The following is a 17,645-nucleotide window of genomic DNA, read 5'->3' on the forward strand; positions in this document are numbered from 1 at the left end:
GGGGGGGGGGAGAAAATTTCAAAAGGGTCGAACTGACGGGAATGGTGATGTCACGCCGAATCTTCGGGGACAACAAATGTCCCGCGCCAGCCTTCCTTCGGGCAGCCCCGCGAAGAGTATTTCCGATCCTTTCGTGGGCGCGTTTACTATCGATCGAGGGGATATAACGCGTACCAGTCGCGTTGCCACGAGTCGAGGAAGCGAGAAAGGGAGAGCGAGCGAGGGGAAGAGAGAAAGAGAGAGGGTGCAAAAGCCACCCCCTTCGGACCGACGACTATAAGTATCGGTCGCGGTCGGCCCGCACGGCTTATGAGCGCCCTGCGGCCCCACCGAACGCGGTTACCGTTTTCGCGCTCGCGGAAAAGCCACTTGCGGAGGACGGCCGCGTGAGGAAGATCGTTTCGATCTATGAATAGATCCTGATCCCGTTCTCTGGTGTCCATTTGCTGTCGAGCAACAGCCGCCGTGCGATCGTCGTCCGGCCGGTCGGGGAGGCATCGATCCGCGGGGGAGAGCCGACGGCACGTGGGACTTCCGGCGGTGAGGACGGGCATGACGACCTCACGGGATCGAGGAGTTCGCGAGGGACCGGCGCGTAGGCCGGACTTGAGGTGGAAGACCTGAGCGATCGGCGTGAACGGGATGTCGATCGACGTCACCTGAGGAAGCCGGCCGCGATGAGGAAGAGCAAGTCGAGGGGCAACGTCATCGACGACGTCTGCGGCTGCTCCGCTCTGTCGTCGATCATTCCGAGGAGGGACTTGAACTCCACTTCCGGTAAGACTATGATCTCTCTTCTCCCTTCCGAAGGCTTGGCCCTTCATAAACATGCGCGATCATCGCCGAGCAACCACCGTTCCGTTTCCATGGTATGTGTAGGTGTGTGTGTGTCGTTAAACCCGTGAGATTTCTAACGGTTTCTGGCACCGGCTAGTATTTTTTACGTCCCTCGGGAGGCACAACGTACAATTGTTTTTCCAATGCCAGAACAATTCTCGAGTGGTCTTGAAGACAGGAATTAAGGGATCCGCGATAGTTGCGGACGCTACGGCGATTATCGACGATTAGAGCGATAAGGAATACGTCGTTTACGTGAAAATTCGACGAAGAAGGAGCGCGCAACGGCACCGTGAATATACCGACCTCGTGTATAGTTGGGTTTATCTGGACGCGGCTATCGACGTCGAATTACGACGAGGCCGTCCGTCGACACCGGCGAGCTGTTCAAAGTTTGTCTACCGTGCGATTCGGATCGATCACCACCACGCAGCACGTGTTCTCCAGGCGACGGCGAACGATCGATGACGCTCGATGAGAGAGACCGCGTTCGTCGCGCAACCTTGAGAAACGATCGCTCAGGACTTCCTCCTACTCGAGGCCTCTCCGCCGCGTTACGATGTAGATACTTCCGCTGATCGCGTCCGTTGTTGTCTGCGAGATCCCATTTTTATCGGTTCTCCCCTCGTCCTCTTCTCTTCCGCAGCTTCGCGCCCGTTCACTTCGCTTTCCTACTCCGCTCGCCTCTTCTTCTTCTTCACCTCCTCGAAGCGCGCCTCTCTTCTCGTTGCTTTTAGCGATTACCGCATTGTTTCGTCTCGCGGTCTCGCCTCTCTTTGAAGGCACGTTGTTATCCGATTTCGCAAATATATCGCCGGTCCTTAACGACCAATGCGACCGCGTCACTTACTTCAACGTTCAAGTCAACAGTCGTTACCGAGTCCGTGTCGAAGTCCTCCCGCACGCGCGAACGTTCTTCCCACCAAGTTCTTCAACGACTACCGCGCGTTATCTTACCTTTACCTCTCGTGTTTATTAGTTTCTACGTCAAATGTGAAGCTAAAATTGCCACGAACACGCCACGAACAATCGACGACGGTCACGACGTCCGCCGCGCTGAGAGCCGATTCCCACCTCTCATTTTTCTTCTCTTCTTTGCCGTTTCTTAGCGTCGCCCCCTCCACTGCTGTTGCCCGCCGCAGCCACCAGCTGGTTTGTTTCTGGATACATCAACGTCTCTCTCCGATCCTTCGTAGCGGCCAGCTTTGAATCGCTAAAGCCAGTCGGCAACCGTTGCTGCTCACGATTAGATCCGCATGTTGCGATAAGCAACGTCCTTCGGCGTCTCGTCGTCCGCATGTTTAATCGGCCCCGTCTTCCTCCTCTCTTCATCGGGTTAACTTTCATCTCGCGATTTCCGCCGAGCGGTGGCCGAGAAAAATCGGCGAGAGATATGAATTGCACGACGGCGGAGTGAACGCGCGTCGTCGGGTTCACCTTAGTCGCCCCACCACGCGAGTGGGAAGGGTGCCACTCGCGGTCCCCTCGTCTGGACCTCACGGTCTTCGGGCCCCGGCGGATGTAAGACAGTGTTTCCATTCACCGCGAGGTGATACCGAGGAAAACATCGAGCGCCGGACGTTTTCCTCGCGCGAGCGAGTCTCGGCTGGCGCCGAATCGAACCGTTACGGACGGTACCGACCAGTGGTGTTAGTTCTTGATCGGTGATAACAAAGGGTCGATCTCAAGCGAGGAAGCATCGAATAAGGATCGCTATTCGCGCCGGAAACACCGAGAAGCGCGGGTAAAATGACCGTATGGACCGTATGAGAGGAAATGGCAAGCGCGGATGTGCGAGAAGATCCGAAACAATGACGTGAATATGAGAATGTGAATGTCGGAACTCTTCTCTCTCGAACTCACCGGCAAATTGGTATCGACGGAGGGGCCACTCGGATATATCGTTTTATATTCCGCGCATGTCGGACTGCACGTTTCCACGATGGTCTTCTTCGGGAGAAAAGAAAAGCTGGAGGATCGGCGGCTGCTGGCCAGCACGGACGCTATGAACGGCGCGAAGATCCATCAGATCGACAACGGTAGTTCCTTCCCCTTGCGTGGCGGACGATCGATCGATGCGAGATCGATACGTATCTCTCTCGAGGAATGCGAGAAAAATTTGGCGCGCCTAACACTGGAAGTGGCTCTTCGAATGGGGAATTCGAAGCGTCACGCTTCTCGGAAATTAAACGGAAATATTTCGTTACGTCCGCGCGAGTATGAGCTCTCGCACAATTTCCACGAATATCCCCGGCGGGGGAGCGAGCGCAAATATTATCGCATCGGCCGGCGTATTTTTAATTTCACGCTCTTACCGCGTCGTTAAACGTCGACGTAACGGGTTACGCCTTTCGGTCGACGCACTTTCCACCGTCGCGTTACCTGTCGACGTCTACCCGCACGTGGAATGTTACTATCAGCCCATCGCGATACAGCCGTGTGTTACATAATGATAATAATAATGTTACAATAGCGAAAGCAACGAAGGGGAGGATAATGGATTCGTAAACGACGGTAAATTGTCAGAATCGCTTGAATCGTGCAGCCTCTATCTTTGACATTTACACCGCGATATTCGCGGACGTAACGTCCATTCAATTCATATATATGTATATATTAATTCGTTTAATTCCATCAACGAGCGCACGAAAACGCGACACATTGTGAAAACGATATCGCTGCGCGTACGCCTTCGATGCGAAGCCGCATCGTTGTATGTCGCATTTGAAAAATTCGGTGCGCACGCTAAGGAAACACGCGTGAAAAGCGTGCCCGCCGGCGCGAAAAACCGTCGGTGGTGGCGTGCGCACCGTGTACATACATCGTATCACGCGTCCATGACTTCGTAATGGCATGCATTCATCATTCATGCGCCGCATAGTTGGCACGGGTTATTATTATACACTCGAGTGGCTTTTCATCGGGCACTCGGGTTTCAAACGTGTCGCCGAGGCCGATCAATAAATCGCGTAGTTCAAATCATTTCGAGCAGGCTGCGCCTTGGCCGAAAGAACAAGAACGAGCGCGTTTTCCAAATCTGTCTCCTTAGTTGCGCGTATTTCCTCAATTGCAAATAAATCTCCAGACCGGTGATAGGTGTAACGCGCGCGTTCAATAACGCTCGACGAACGCCGACGAATGTAAAGCCACTTAAGTGGAACGCGATAATAACGTCTGAAAGAGGCCTTGGAAAAGCGTCACGCCGCTTACGTGAAAGCCGCGTGCGGAGGCGACGTTAATTGACGCGCATCGGGACACGTAATTAGCGCTTTTGCGCTTCGCGGCTCTTGAGCTTGCGCCGAAATCCTCAAATCGAGCGCGCGCTGCGAGCACTCTGGCGCGTTACCGCCGAGGAAATCCTAAATGCCCAGATTGTCCGTGGGAACGGATCGCCGGCGATTTCCCAACCCCTCGAGTGCCGGATAATTGCGCGGTCATTTCGTTTAATTGCCCAGCGAGAAGTCGAAAAGTCCCGGGAGAATTTCCGCGCGCGAATACGATACGATCGAGTCGCGGAACTTCGCCCCGGAAAAGCGCCGATCGGTCGGCCGGTGCCAACCTCGAGTGTTCTTCGCGTTGTCCTGTTACTCGCATGGACAATTAAGGATGTGAAGTTGAGGTAGACACTAGATGGACTCCAGTCTCTTTACCGTCAAACTTTTGACATCGCTTTTAAATGCAATGAAGATCAGTTTGTATTTTTCTCATAATTCTTTCGTTATTTTGATCTATGGACTATATATCCTTAATCAATTTCGAACTGACCTATTGAAGAACTCGCTGCTCCAGAGGACTCTCGAGCAGCGCTCCACACACTCGAGAGAGAGAGAGAGAGAGAGAAAGAGAGAGAAGGAGATCGGCCGATCTCGCGTGGCGCGTCGGCCACCTGTAGCTAGCCGAATATTGATCCGCGCCGAAAGATGGCCACGCCCGGGTTCACCCTCAGCATCGCCGCGACCTCGTTGGCACCCCGCTGCTCTCCCTCGTCACGCCACCCTTCTCCGGGCTCTCTCTCTCTCTCTCTCTCTCTCTCTCGCGCGCAGCCGCTGCTGCCGACGCAGCCGGTGGTGCGGTGGTGTGCCGTGAGAGTTTCTCCGCGTGGAGATCCGCGGTCAGTTATGAACGAGTGCGCCGTTCCTGTTCCAGCCGCGTTCATGCACGTGCGAGACAACATCGAGGAGCTGGGCAAAGTCGCCGACGACACGGACCTGCTGTTCCTGAAGGGCCTCCTCGACAGCCCGGTCGTCACGTCGCTCGTGAAGGTGAGTTTTCCATCTCTGCGAGCAAGCCCGAAAGCGATTCGTCGCGCGTGACATAACGCCCGAGCGACCCAAGTTTCGTCCAGCTTCGACATATCGAGGCCTTTCGATCGGTCAGGTCGGTGAAGCGCGAAGAACCCCGTGAAGGAGGGCTTCGTCGAGACGCTCAGTTCTCGAAGGTGTCGGTCGTCCGGTGCGAAACGCGCGACGAACGGCCGCGTTACGACGAATTGCCGACGCGGAGGGGTTGATTTTTTCGGCCTTCCGTCGCTCTTTTTCATCGAGTCGTTCGTTAAGCGTCACGAACATGAGGAATTCTAATGGGGAACAATACCGCGCGATTCCTCCCCGCGCCGCGGCCGCTCGTGAACGTGCACGGAGAGTGGACGTCATGTTTTCGCCCCCCGCGCGCACCGCACGCAACGTCGAACGTTTGTGTTTACTATGGCCCTGGGAATTTACGAGGGGCGCGAAATGTTTACGAGCGAGTCGGCACCGCGCATCCGCAGCGACTTTCTAATTCGTCGCATCGTTCAATGAAAAATTAAGACGCGCGCGTGTTCTGGCTGTCTGCCCGAACGGCTCGGTGTCGTTGAACCGACGTGGCAGCTTCTCGTCTTGAACGGAGTTTATCCTCGAACATCCTCGCCACGGGGTCGATCCCGGAACGCTAATCCGCGGAACACGATCGCCAGTGGAAGACAGTTCAGCCCGATTACGCACATCGCGCTGTTTATTAATCCGAGTCCTTCGCTAAGTGTAGCTCAAGGTGTGTTTCCCGTGTCGCGATCCAGGCGTTCGTTCTGCGCGCCTCGTTTACGCGCGTAATCGCGAACAGCTCCACGAGGGCGAGCAAAAAAGAAAAACCTCTCGTCAGCTGAGATCGGATTCGAGCCACGTGGCTCGACGGAGTCACGATCGAGATGGAAGCGTGGGCGAAGAGAAATCTCGGGAAAATCTCCGGGATTTTCTTTCGCTCTGCGACGACGCCTTCGCTCACGCGGCCCCGCGCGACACCCACGCTATTTCGGTCGCGACACACTTCCTCGCCGGAGCGAAGCGCGAGAAAGAATGCTGCGATACGACCTTCGACGAAAATATTATCCGACGATGGGCTGAAAACGTCGCGTTTACGCGACACGACGCGACACAACGCGACTCTCTCTCTCTCTCTCTCTCCTACACTAACGCACGCACGTAGAAGGTTAAAAGAGCTGTTCGTGCAGCTCACGTCTTCTCCCCTCAACGTTCCTCTTCGAACGTCGAGCTGGGCCCACATTCCGGCGACTTACCTGCGCAGGTAAAACGCACGACGGCAGGTAGGGCGCGTCCGGCTTCGAGAAGCCATTGAGAAGTCGTTGGCCCCCGTGTTTCCCGCTTTTAATGTTGAAAGGAGCCGACGATGAAGAGTGCCGATTGGGACTTGTGTTATCGCCGGGAAGAACTGGGAAAACTTTCGTAATAATAGCGTAATCGTCAATGATTGATTCCACTGCGAAACAAGTGAGGGAAGAAGACGACGGAAAGAGAAAGAGAGAAAGAGAGAGAGAGACAGACAGGCAGAAACGTTTATTGTCGCTCTAGGAGTTACAGCCCTCTGAACTTTATAGTAATAATCTTTATGAGCACGGATTTCATGTAAATTGGATTCTAATTTTGCATAATAAGTTTGTTGCTTGTTCAAACGCATCACAATAATTGCAACATCATGTTATCCAAAGCGGATTTCTTACTTTGAGCTTTTATACGGCAAAAAAAGAGAAATAGCTCCTACAGATACTGAAAACTAGCTACCCACGGGTAAAAATTAGCTGTCCATATGATACAACTGAAATTTAGTTAATTTAGCTAATTCTTTTCGTCCTTGTGTCTAATCTTCAGCCCCCACAGCTAAAAACTGGGTCTGGTAATTAAATTTCATTTGTTTCACGTGGACTAATTCCCTTTTTCCGTAAATTATGAACACAAAGAGGGGAAAATGGGAATAAAATGAAAAAATAAAATAAAATGCGCAAGAGGAGCGTGACAAAGAGTAAGAATTGGCTGAGTATTATAATTATTCTTCCAGAAAGAGAGAGAAGAAAATGGTCTTGAAAGTAGCAAGGTAGTTGCAAAGTAGTTGCCTTCTTAATGACACGGTCACACATCGATCGAACGGATCGAACGGCCGTTTTGTCCATCACGGAGGGACGTTATAATTCGTGACATACGAAGCCGAGGAGGAAATATTGAGATTTACAGCCGTGCCCGTCAATTGACCGACTGTAACCTACACGTGTCTCTCTTCCTCTCTCTCGCTGACGTCGGAGAATTGGCTGTGACCTCTTAATTGGACCGGGTCATAGGCGCCTCCGTGGGGCACTTGCAGAAATCCAGGCGCGAGCATGCGTGTCGCGACGGCGGTATACGAGTGGCCTTACGTGCGTGTCTTGTAATTCGTAGCGTGTACGAGACGTCGTGTAATTTCAGTCGGGGAGTTGGCTTTGTAACCGTACGAGAGAGAGGGGAGGAGGGAAGTGGGAGAAACGTACATTGCGGCGAGTTCGTTCGTACGTGCGCGCGCGACAGGGCTGTATGAGCGTGCACTCTCTTATCAGCTACGTAGTTTTTTTCATCTCGTCGTAAAGTCGAGCGAATTTCCGTGTCCGAGTTGAGTGTGCTTTCTCGACTCAATTACACGCGGAATCGCGTCCTCCCGAAGGAATCCCTTTACTTCGTTGCTTCGTGAAGCCAACAGAGCCGGTTCGTTGTTGTCGAACGCGCGGTAAATATCCAGCTCTTCGAGCGTATCGCATCGTCCCGCCGTCGATGTCGTCGTCCACTAAAAACCGGAATCACTTAATGTCGGAATATTCAAATGAGTCTAATTAACGTTGCGTCACAAGCTGTCAAGCGTCCGAGCGATTCCCATCGTCGGCGACGAGGAAGACAATTTTTACCGGCGGGATTCAATTCTCCTCCGGCTGAAAATAACGAGCACCGTCGGGTGTGTCGCGACGAGGTCACATCTCGTACCCGGACGTTGTGGAAAAGCTGCCACCTGCTCGGAAATTTCAAGTTATTAGTCCGCGTGAGAAACCGGAGTGCCTTCGTCGACGGGCACCTGCAGGCATCATTCATCCCGCCCGTCTTCCCTCCGTTCACGGAGCGAACAATCCGAGGTAGCGAGTCCGCTCTGCTGCGCAACACGCTTCTCCGCTTCTCGAGAGGGAAAACCTTCTACCTGTGTCCCGCAACTATCCCTAAACTTTACGCAAAAGGAATCGTCAGATGGCACAGTGGGAAACGAAGAAACACGCGGACCCGTTTCGCCCAGACTGTTCTTTCTTGCCGAGCGAGGTCACAATTACGAAACCCTGAGAACCTTACCGTGACGGCCGAGGGTCTCGCTTGCAACGACGTCCCGAATCCGAAAGCGACGGATATGCAGATTCGCCTCGTGTACGCATCGCGTGTTTTCCCATGGAAATGGGGCAGGGGGGATAAGAGGGGGCACGTAGAGAGGGCGATGTTTACTCCGCCACAAGTTGAATTTTCGAGAGCGTCATCGCGCGATACCTTCCATCCGGGAATTCGGCGCCATGCCTTGAAAGCCCGGACCCGACGGACGTTGCTGGAAAGCGTGAGAAGGGAACGGATCGTCGTCCCGGGGATCCTCGATTCTCCGTTTTGAGCCCGAGGAGAGAAAGTACGGCTCGCGGAAACGAGTCGTCGACTCAACAAGAGGGAACCACGCGGCGACCTCAGACCGACGGTTCCCCCCACGAGCGGCTACGCTCCTGGAACAAACGTAGCGGAGTGTTGCGTGCCAGGAGAGGAAGGGCCCCCACCTGTTTCAGAACGGCAGGAGACTCGCCTGAACGGGCTGCCTACGCGGAGGGACGCGGCCGACGTAGCAGTAAGGCGCGGCAGTTTTCTGACGTTGCTTTCCTTGGCGAGAAGGTGCCGTCGTGCCGTCACACTGTGATAGAGGAGGTCGTCTCTTTGCTCCGGTCTCATCGGGATCTCCTGTGCGCTACTTATCCCTCCGACGAACTCAGTTTGTCCACACTCTCAACCCACGCCGATCGATAGTGTCGCGAGGGCACCGACACGACATCGCGCTTCAGTTCGCCAGTCCGCTCACGGCAGCTCGCGTTATCCGGCTGGATCGTCCAGGTGAGCGTCACCGCTCGAGGAACGCGGCGAAACACGTACGAAAGGTGCCTGGGATCCGAGGCAGGCCCGAGGTAGCCGGGGAGGCGCCTCTGCCTCTTCGGGTCTCAAAGCGTGGAGCGTAATCGTCGGCCAGGAGGTGCGCGAAGTACCGTTCGTGCGGCGAAATGTCGAGGGAAACCCGTCGAGTACCGTTAGCGTTAGCGTCGGTGACTGGGAACGTGCGAATGTGCGACGGAGGTGCGACGAGACGACCGGCAGATCGGCAAGGTTGACGCCGAATTCGACTCCCGCAGCCGTCGGCGGATCGCGCGCGGATTCACCTTTCAGCGCGGTAAACGATCGACTCGCTCGGTGATATGCGCGTAGGAGAAACCGGGGGACTCCGTTACTCGCTCGCACCCATTGGCGATTCGCGGCGCGAAAAGGTTGTTACTCTCACCGCAGAGTACGCGGGAATTATCGCCGCGAATCGAGCACACGCAACGCCCGGCTCGCTTCTCCGAGAAAGCGCGCGGAATGCGGCGTCTCGCAATCAAGTGGATAAATAAATCCCCCCGTGATTTGTGGCCCATAAACAATCTCCTCGAGCTGACCGCAGAAAGTGTGCCACTGACGTAGCCTCGCTACTTCTCGGCTATTCCCGATACCGAGATCGGTGCAATTCCATCGAGAGAGAGAGAGAGAGAGCGGGCGGGGGAGGAAGAAAGCCGAGATCGTTCTCGATGCACCTATCCCTCGACGACGATCATTTCGAGCCGATGATTCACGAGGCGCATCAGCTCGAATCATCTCGCGTGACAGCAGCGGCGTCGCGTTCGAAGCCTGGAGGGCACGTGGGCGCGCGCGCGCGCGCACGTTGAATAAACAAATCGAAGAACGCTCGCCGGGGAGAATCACGGCAGAAATATAGCCTTCGATGCTTTCGTTGCTGGTCGTTAATCGGCGGGAAATCGGCCGTCGGTTTCGTAACGCGCTTCGGGCACGTACGGGCGATGATGAAACTCTTTCGTGATCGGCAAAGCGCGCGCACCATCTGCGCGCGCGGCGTCGGTCGCGAGTCGCGAGAGAGAGGAAATGATTCGACAATGAATCATCACCCACCTCCGACGCGATCCGCGAGCTCGCCCCGACCACCGTGTGTAATAATAATAATAAGTGACGATATAACGCGTAATATCGCGCGTATTAGCGCGAGGCACGCTTTGAGGAAGAGCGCGATGGTGCGATAGGTCGTGTTTCGGCTTTGTTCGCCGGACCAAAGGAGCATGGCCGAGCGGAATGGCCTACTTTTCTAATTAATCGCCCATTGTGCCGCGACTCGGGCGAAGCGTAGATTATTCGACTAACCTTACGTGCGTGTTGACTAAATTAACTCTAATCCAATCAAACTCGCCGTCGTTGAATCAGCACCGTCGTCACGCGCCGATTATTAATCCACCGCTTTAACGACCAGATTGCTTCTCCGTTAATCCGCGTTTTATCCGTCATCGGAATATTTCGATGTGCGATGTGGTGCGCGCGCGCTGTGCGTTTGGGAAAGAATTATTTTCCCGGGCCCCCTGCCTGCCGTATTTTCCCCTTTTGTTTTTTTTTATTTTCTCCCCGCGTGTTTTTCAATTCATCGGGAATACGTGAAATTTATTTGACGTTTACGCGTGCGAGAACGCGCGGGAGGAGGGGGGAGGGCGAGTTGTACTTGAGGAAATTTGTTGATTCAGCTGCACATAGTTTTCTCCATTCGCCTCTCTCTCGTCTCGAGAACGACAAAGATGGACGCAAGCCGTGCCCGGCGTGCTGTGCTTATGGTGAATTTAATACGGAAACCTGTTTCTATACTTTCACGACTGGCAAGAGCCCGCGGTTTACGGGGCCATCTAAATATGGACACCGTAAGCGCAGACAGATAAAGAGAGAGAGAGAAAGAGAGAGATTGCTCGCACTGCTTCAAACAACATCGGGAATCGGCTCGTAATAATATACAAGCGTTTTATCTTCTGGCTCGCGCGAGGCGAGGGGCATGGCGAATCTAGAGATAAGATGAGGTAGAAAATAGATGTTCGTTGATTTAGCGCAATAAGCTACAGCCGTAGCTCGGTAAATGCGCGCGTTGGCAATTAAAAACTCTGACTGTCGCGTTAATTCCCATCGATATTGATCGATCGATCGCTCACGCCTTAAACGTGAGCGTCAGTAAGGGCTATTAATTTTCGATCATTTCGAAACTTCGAAGAAAACTTGCCGAAACGTCGAAGGTAATGTCTTCAAAGGTCACATTCGCTGTGGGTATCGATGCCTAACAGTGCAATAGATAATAGGGGAGGAAGGAGGATCGGTAATCGTCGATATGCTTCACCTGTTGTTTCCCTACCGACAGGTCTAACGGGCCAGTCATTAAGATTAGATAACGGATTCCAACGACATTTTCCGCATTTTTAAAATCTCATAATTCCTACATATCGAAGCTTCGATATTCTCAAAATTTTCACTTGTAGATTCTTTAGTTCCCACTTCTTTGAATTTTCATCACTGCGAGGCCTTCGTTATCATAAAACAAATAAACAATATTATAAAGTTGAAGAAAGTCAGCGGATAATTACAAAAAAGAAAAAGAGGTGAAAAATGACCAGTTCGCGGTACGAAGGAAAATACCCGTGATTCTCTAACGTTAAAAGTTACGAAATAAGAGCGCTGTCAATATCGCTGTTGAAGTAACGCTACAGGCGGGACGCGGGCGAAGAATTTGTACGATACCTGATAAAGGCATTCACATTTGAGAAACCAGTTTTCGACGAGTCCTGATCGGAGATCTCTGCCCGGCAGGTCCAGGAGCGTCTCGAGGACCCGCCGGCGCCCGTGGAGCCGGTATGCTCGTCCGTCTGTGACATCGTCGACGAGGTGTGCCACGCTTATCGCATCTCCGGCAACCCCCACGCCCGGGAGTTGGTGAGCCTTCTGAGCAAGTCGCATCTCAGGGCACTCTTGGAGACGCACGACGCGGTGGTGGAGCGCAGAGGTGCACCAGCCAAGCCGAATCCTCCGCCTGCGGTGACGATGCCGACGAACGAGAGAACGGAGGCCGTCAGGGTGGTCGGTCTCAGGAGGCAATCGGATGAACCCTTAGTGAGTTATTTATAAGCAGTGGTGAATAGTTTATACATAAATATGCAGTAGACAACACGCGGGGGTGACTTTGCGTCACGGTGAATGGAAAGGGTTTGAAATCGCGACGGGGATCGTCGTCTCGACGCGAAGAGCTTTCCGGTGAAAACAGCGGGAGCTTGCGCACAAGTCGTTCAACGAAGAGCTCGGGCTGTGTTTGGGCGCAATTCGGCAGATTTATCGCCGGGGGAATCCTCGAGTTAGCTCGCCGGTCCGGCTCGTCCGAAGGAAAGACGGAAATGCCACTTGCAGAGTTCATAAATAAGTGCGGATGTTTATTTCCACGGTGCGGCCACGTGGCCCGGCTAAGATTCTCTGCTACTGCGCGCTCCCCCGAGACCGAAATGTAGTTCTCGACGGTCCTCGCGTTCTCGGCTTGACGCTTTGTTTATCGACGAACGCGCGAGAAAGGCACGGTTGTCGCGAGCAGAGTGTACTCAACCCGGCTCGTCCCGGAGACGTTTGTTTTCACGTGTCCGTGTTTCCCCTCAGGGTCTGACGGTGCAGGTCGACGAGTCGGGCAACATGATCATCGCCAGGATCCTCGGCGGCAGCACGGCCGCTCGTCAAGGTCTCTTGAGGACAGGCGAGGTGATACTCGAGGTGAACGGCAAGCACGTGCGGAACCCGGAGGAGCTGCAGCAGGCGATCCAGGAGGCCAAGGAGAATCTGTCCCTGAAGCTCGCCCCGGGTGTCGCGACGGACCTGAACCGACCTGTCAAATCCACGGTGAGTGATTCCGAGAACGGTTTGCTTTTCCGCCTCGATGCCTCCGGTAACCACCGCCGGTGTTTTTGCTCTACTTCCTCGCACGGTGTTTCCCTCGGACATCGCGGCGTGAACGCGCTGGGAAAAAAGGCAAAATCATAGCTTTGCCGAACGACCACTCGAATCGTCGTGTTGCAGTGTTACATGAGAGCGCTCTTCGACTACGACCCGTCGGAGGACACGATCTTGCCCTGCAGGGAGATAGGTCTGCTCTTCCAGAAGGGCGACATCCTGCAGATCGTCGACCAAGCCGACCCAAACTGGTGGCAGGCGCGCAGAGTGGAGGGCGAAGGTCTCGGACCGCCTGGCCTGATACCTTCCTTGGAGCTGGAGGAACGCAGGAAAGCCTTCGTGCCGCCCGAGGCCGACTTCGTTCACAAGATCAGCATCTGCGGCACTAGAATCTCGAAGAAGAAGAAGAGGAAAATGTACCAGTCCAAGTCGAACGGCGAGTTCGACAGCGCCGAGTTGCTCCTCTACGAGGAGGTCGCGCGAATGCCGCCGTTCCGGCGCAAGACCTTGGCCCTGGTCGGGCCGCGCGGCGTAGGCCGGCGAACCCTGAAGAACAGGCTGATCAACAGCGACCCCGAGAAGTTCGGCACTATTGTACCTTGTGAGTACGACACACATTGTTCGATTAAGCCCTCAAGAACGGACAAACTCTGTCCTCCGATGTAACGACGAATGTCCAATTCAAGATTTCAACGAGATCCATTTCTTCTTCTCATCGTTCACCGATGAGATTTCAGTCGAAAGCAAAACCTGATCGTAATCCCATTTTCGTAGATACGTCGAGGCCGCCCAGAGTCCTCGAAGAGGACGGTAAGAGCTACTGGTTCACCGATCGTGAGGCCATGGAAACCGACATCAGGGAGCACAGGTTTCTCGAGCACGGCGAGCACGGTGGGCACCTGTACGGCACGAAACTGGACTCCGTGCGTGATCTGATCAGAGCCGGTAAGATGTGCGTGCTGGACTGCAGTCCAGCCGCCCTCAAGATCCTCCACAACAGCACGGAGTTCATGCCCTACGTCATATTCATCGCCGCGCCCGGCATGGAGCAGCTGAAGTCCCTGTACGATCTCGGGAGGTCGACCGGCGCCAGCAGTCGGCAACTGACGGTAATCTGTCGCCAAAACTCGCTTCCACGTTCCATGCTAAATCACTTTCCACACATCCGTGAAATCTCTCTCTGTGTCTCCCTCTCTCAAGCTCCTCGTGTCGCTCCCTAATGTGATGCTAGTCACTTACATGCAACTATACTTTACTCTCATTCGCTATTCAGTTTGAGCTGTATTCAATCAGTTTTAGTTAATTCGTTGTATAAATTTGATGTTGGCTTCGCTAGTTCGACCGCCAGAGTTCCATCAGGTACAGCTCGAGGAGAGCCCGGACGCTGGAGTCCCTCGCATCTCTATACGAGGTTTGTATTGCATGTCTCTCGATGACAATGAATGTGAACAATTCGCTTTACGTTACGTTTATGCACTTCTATTCGATCTTCCTCCGAGTTATGCAATCGTAGTTCTCTCCACGTAGCGGCGAATCGTAGTTCTCCAATGCGGCACGTGTCTGTATACATCGTCTTAGTTCGGGACTGCCTTGGTATGATTAACGTCGAATTAACCGTATTGCAGTATCGCACGCGACTTCCACGTTCTCTAATTCGTAAAATAGAATTCCACACGTCAAGTGTAACGAAAAGTACGAAGAAGTCGGCTTTCACTCGGACCGACGATAACTTCGTCGTCGCCATATTAACGTCTGTCATCAATTACGCTTGTCCGAGCACTTTCACGACTGGTAATTAAGCCCGCAACTGTAAACGGGAAACGAGTTACGTTCGTGGAGCCACGTCAGAGACACATACCGCACCGCCTTTAGCGTGAAAAGCGATTGTTGTGCGAAGCACCGTTTCTCTTAGACGAGAAATTATTCTTAAGCGGCGGGGAGACGACGCGAGCGAACGAACGATTGATCGATAATCCATCTGGTAACAGGAGGACGATCTGAAGTCGACCCTGGAGGAATCCGCCGCCCTACAGAGAGCCTACGAGAAATACATCGACCTGGTGATCGTGAACGAGGACTTCGACCACACGTTCCGGCAGGTGATCGCCGCTCTGGACGCCTTAGCCACCGAGCATCAGTGGGTGCCGGTGAATTGGATCTACTAATCGGTTCCTGGGCGCAACATTTGACGAGGGAACGCGCAGTCTCGCAGCTCGAACATGCGAGAATGATGGTATCGTCGATAGCGTCGGAACCCGGCCAAGATTTATGCTGCGCGGAGCGCGCAGTTGAAAAAGGAAAACGAGAGAAAAAAGGAAGAAGAAGCGAGGCACGTGTAGAGTACAAAGAACACTTCGTGCCGCGAGAATTACCGTCTCCGCCGCGCCCCGAGAGGGCCGATCGAGAATCTCATTGCCGTTTATATATGTAGTTAAGTACAAGGTAGCCTTTACGTTAGCTCGTTATAGGTTTACAAACGACCCGTTCTCTGTCCCTGTGTGGAATCTTCATCGGATCTCCGCGTATTGATGTACGTTAAACGATATATAATATACGGAGCACACACTGAACTATGTATCCCGGTCGATCGTCCCTCGATAGATCGGAATGGCAGCGAAGATAACAGGACGCCTGTCCAAACACGGGTAATGATTGCCGTGTTCGGCGTAATGGAGCGCCTGACGAGCGGTTGGGTTCGATTGAATCGGATGTTACGTATAGACACAAGACCTAAAAGTGTACGTCGATTAGAGTCGTCATAAATCATCGTTAAGCGCTTCGCTCCGCCGGACGCAACAGTCGTGTACTCCCCTTTTTGCTTCAATAGCGACGAAAATCACGTCGCACGTCGCTGCGCGTTTTTTACTGCCAGTCTCTACAACGATTGTACGTTAACAACGGGTCGATTGAGTGTAAGCGTTAGACCGCCGTCCATTAATTTCCACCGCCGTTAATTTTAGCTAGTACTTCTAATTTAACGTTGACGTTAATGTTGCGCGATTTAAGCCGCGTACACATAAAGTATAAAGTGAATTTATTCTTTTTTTTTTTTTAATTCTGTCCGATTCTCTCCGTCACGCTCGCGTCTCGTTTCATATACGCATTCTGTCTCGTGTCTCGTTTCGTTGCTCGTGCACGCGCTAAGTATATTCCTGGCATAGAGTGCCTTAATAGCACAAGCCTTATAATCGGGTTGGTGCGAAGACCTACTATGTCGAGACAGACTCGTCTTACACACTCGGGTTTTTACATAAGACAAAACCAATAAACGCGTTTTTCTAACGTCCGACTGAGAGAGACAGTCATCACACACGACATACGGCGTACACACACACGACACACGCGCGTAAAAACACACATACATGTAGGTGACGACAAACCAAATACATCTGTATGTTAAATCGAGACGTATGTCCCGAGGTGCAACGTAATACACCATGTGGAATAAAAGTTTATCGAACATTTGTTACAAATCAGAAGCACAACGAGTAGCTTGTTGGTAAATTTGATACCCTTGTTCACTTCCTTCGCACCCGAGCAGCACGATGGTCGGTTAATCGTTTGCCAATGTTGACCAAACGTTGGGCAACGATTAGCCAATCATTCAGATAGTACAGGAATATTTTACGAATATTCGTTGCGAATGTTTATATATTCATAGAATGTACCAAACACTGTTATATATTTATAGTATGTTCTTAGTATATAACGCTACTATAAATGTTCTATGAATATATATAGAATTTCAGACAACACAATGTCTAAAATCGAGACGCAAGGAGTCTTAAAGACGCCTCTTTCAGACGTTGGAACATAAAACGTCTTACATCCTGATTTTAGACACTGTGTTGCTTGGAATATTTCATCGAATATCGTAGGCAAATGTGTGAGAAACTCCTAAGATATAATATTCTTAAATATTAAAGCCATAGTGTAGAAACATTATTTTGTATGTTTCAGTCAAATATTGTCAACAATGACGTAGTATACAACATTAAGAACTACATATTTGGAAATATGGCATATTATAAAATATCATTGTAATAATATTGTGTCAATGATTTCTTGCTTACTGGATCTGCTTACAAAATTCTACGTATATTCATAGAATATTTTGTGCTATCTGGGTAAACCCATTACCGTCCAGTTCAGCCTACTTAACTGCTCGGGCAGCTTCATTAGTACGCTACATTATTATGCCAAGGATTAACAATTTGACGTGGCTCTTATCTTTTTTTCACTTATTAGAGATTTAAATTTCAATAAAAATTGATTAGATCTATTATCTTATCGGATGCATTGTCTATATTTGATGTATTATTTTATTAGATTTTAATTCAACAACTCAGGACAATTATATTAAAGAATTGACATATGAGAGAGCGTAGATTTTGTTGATATTTAAATTTTTGCAATTGCGTTATAATGAAAATAATTTTTTTATCTGCGAAT

The 17,645-nt window shown here is 52.0% G+C and overlaps 1 protein-coding gene across 5 annotated transcripts; it reads left to right on the forward strand.

Annotated features, from left to right (window-relative positions):
- The first annotated feature begins 30 nt into the window (after window positions 1–30).
- LOC106746726 (MAGUK p55 subfamily member 2) lies at window positions 31–16,672 on the forward strand. 5 transcript variants are annotated; one of them, XM_014623606.1, is made up of 8 exons: window positions 31–777; window positions 4,984–5,099; window positions 12,075–12,374; window positions 12,906–13,142; window positions 13,320–13,794; window positions 13,968–14,302; window positions 14,530–14,604; window positions 15,182–16,672. In XM_014623606.1, the coding sequence occupies exons 1-8, from the start codon at window positions 678–680 to the stop codon at window positions 15,356–15,358; spliced, it is 1,815 nt and encodes a 604-aa protein (XP_014479092.1). In that variant the 5' UTR covers window positions 31–677; the 3' UTR covers window positions 15,359–16,672. The 5 variants fall into 5 exon arrangements, with proteins under 5 accessions (XP_014479092.1, XP_014479091.1, XP_014479090.1 ...); XM_014623604.1 differs by lacking the exon at window positions 31–777 and adding an exon at window positions 2,143–2,876; XM_014623605.1 differs by lacking the exons at window positions 31–777; window positions 14,530–14,604 and adding an exon at window positions 2,134–2,876.
- The last annotated feature ends 973 nt before the right edge of the window (window positions 16,673–17,645 follow it).

The sequence above is a fragment of the Dinoponera quadriceps genome, unplaced genomic scaffold, assembly GCF_001313825.1.
Source record: "Dinoponera quadriceps isolate SergipeBrazil2010 unplaced genomic scaffold, ASM131382v1 scaffold1565, whole genome shotgun sequence".
Classification (NCBI taxonomy): domain Eukaryota; kingdom Metazoa; phylum Arthropoda; class Insecta; order Hymenoptera; family Formicidae; genus Dinoponera; species Dinoponera quadriceps.

What these genes read in the sequence shown, in the direction of transcription:
- LOC106746726 (XM_014623604.1), top strand. Translation starts at nt 2,672, where the DNA reads ATGTCGGAACTCTTCTCTCTCGAACTCACCGGCAAATTGGTATCGACG. An exon ending in GATCCATCAGATCGACAACG is followed by an intron (nt 2,877 to 4,983) that starts GTAGTTCCTTCC and finishes TTCCTGTTCCAG; the next exon opens with CCGCGTTCATGCACGTGCGA. An exon ending in ACCGACCTGTCAAATCCACG is followed by an intron (nt 13,143 to 13,319) that starts GTGAGTGATTCC and finishes GTCGTGTTGCAG; the next exon opens with TGTTACATGAGAGCGCTCTT.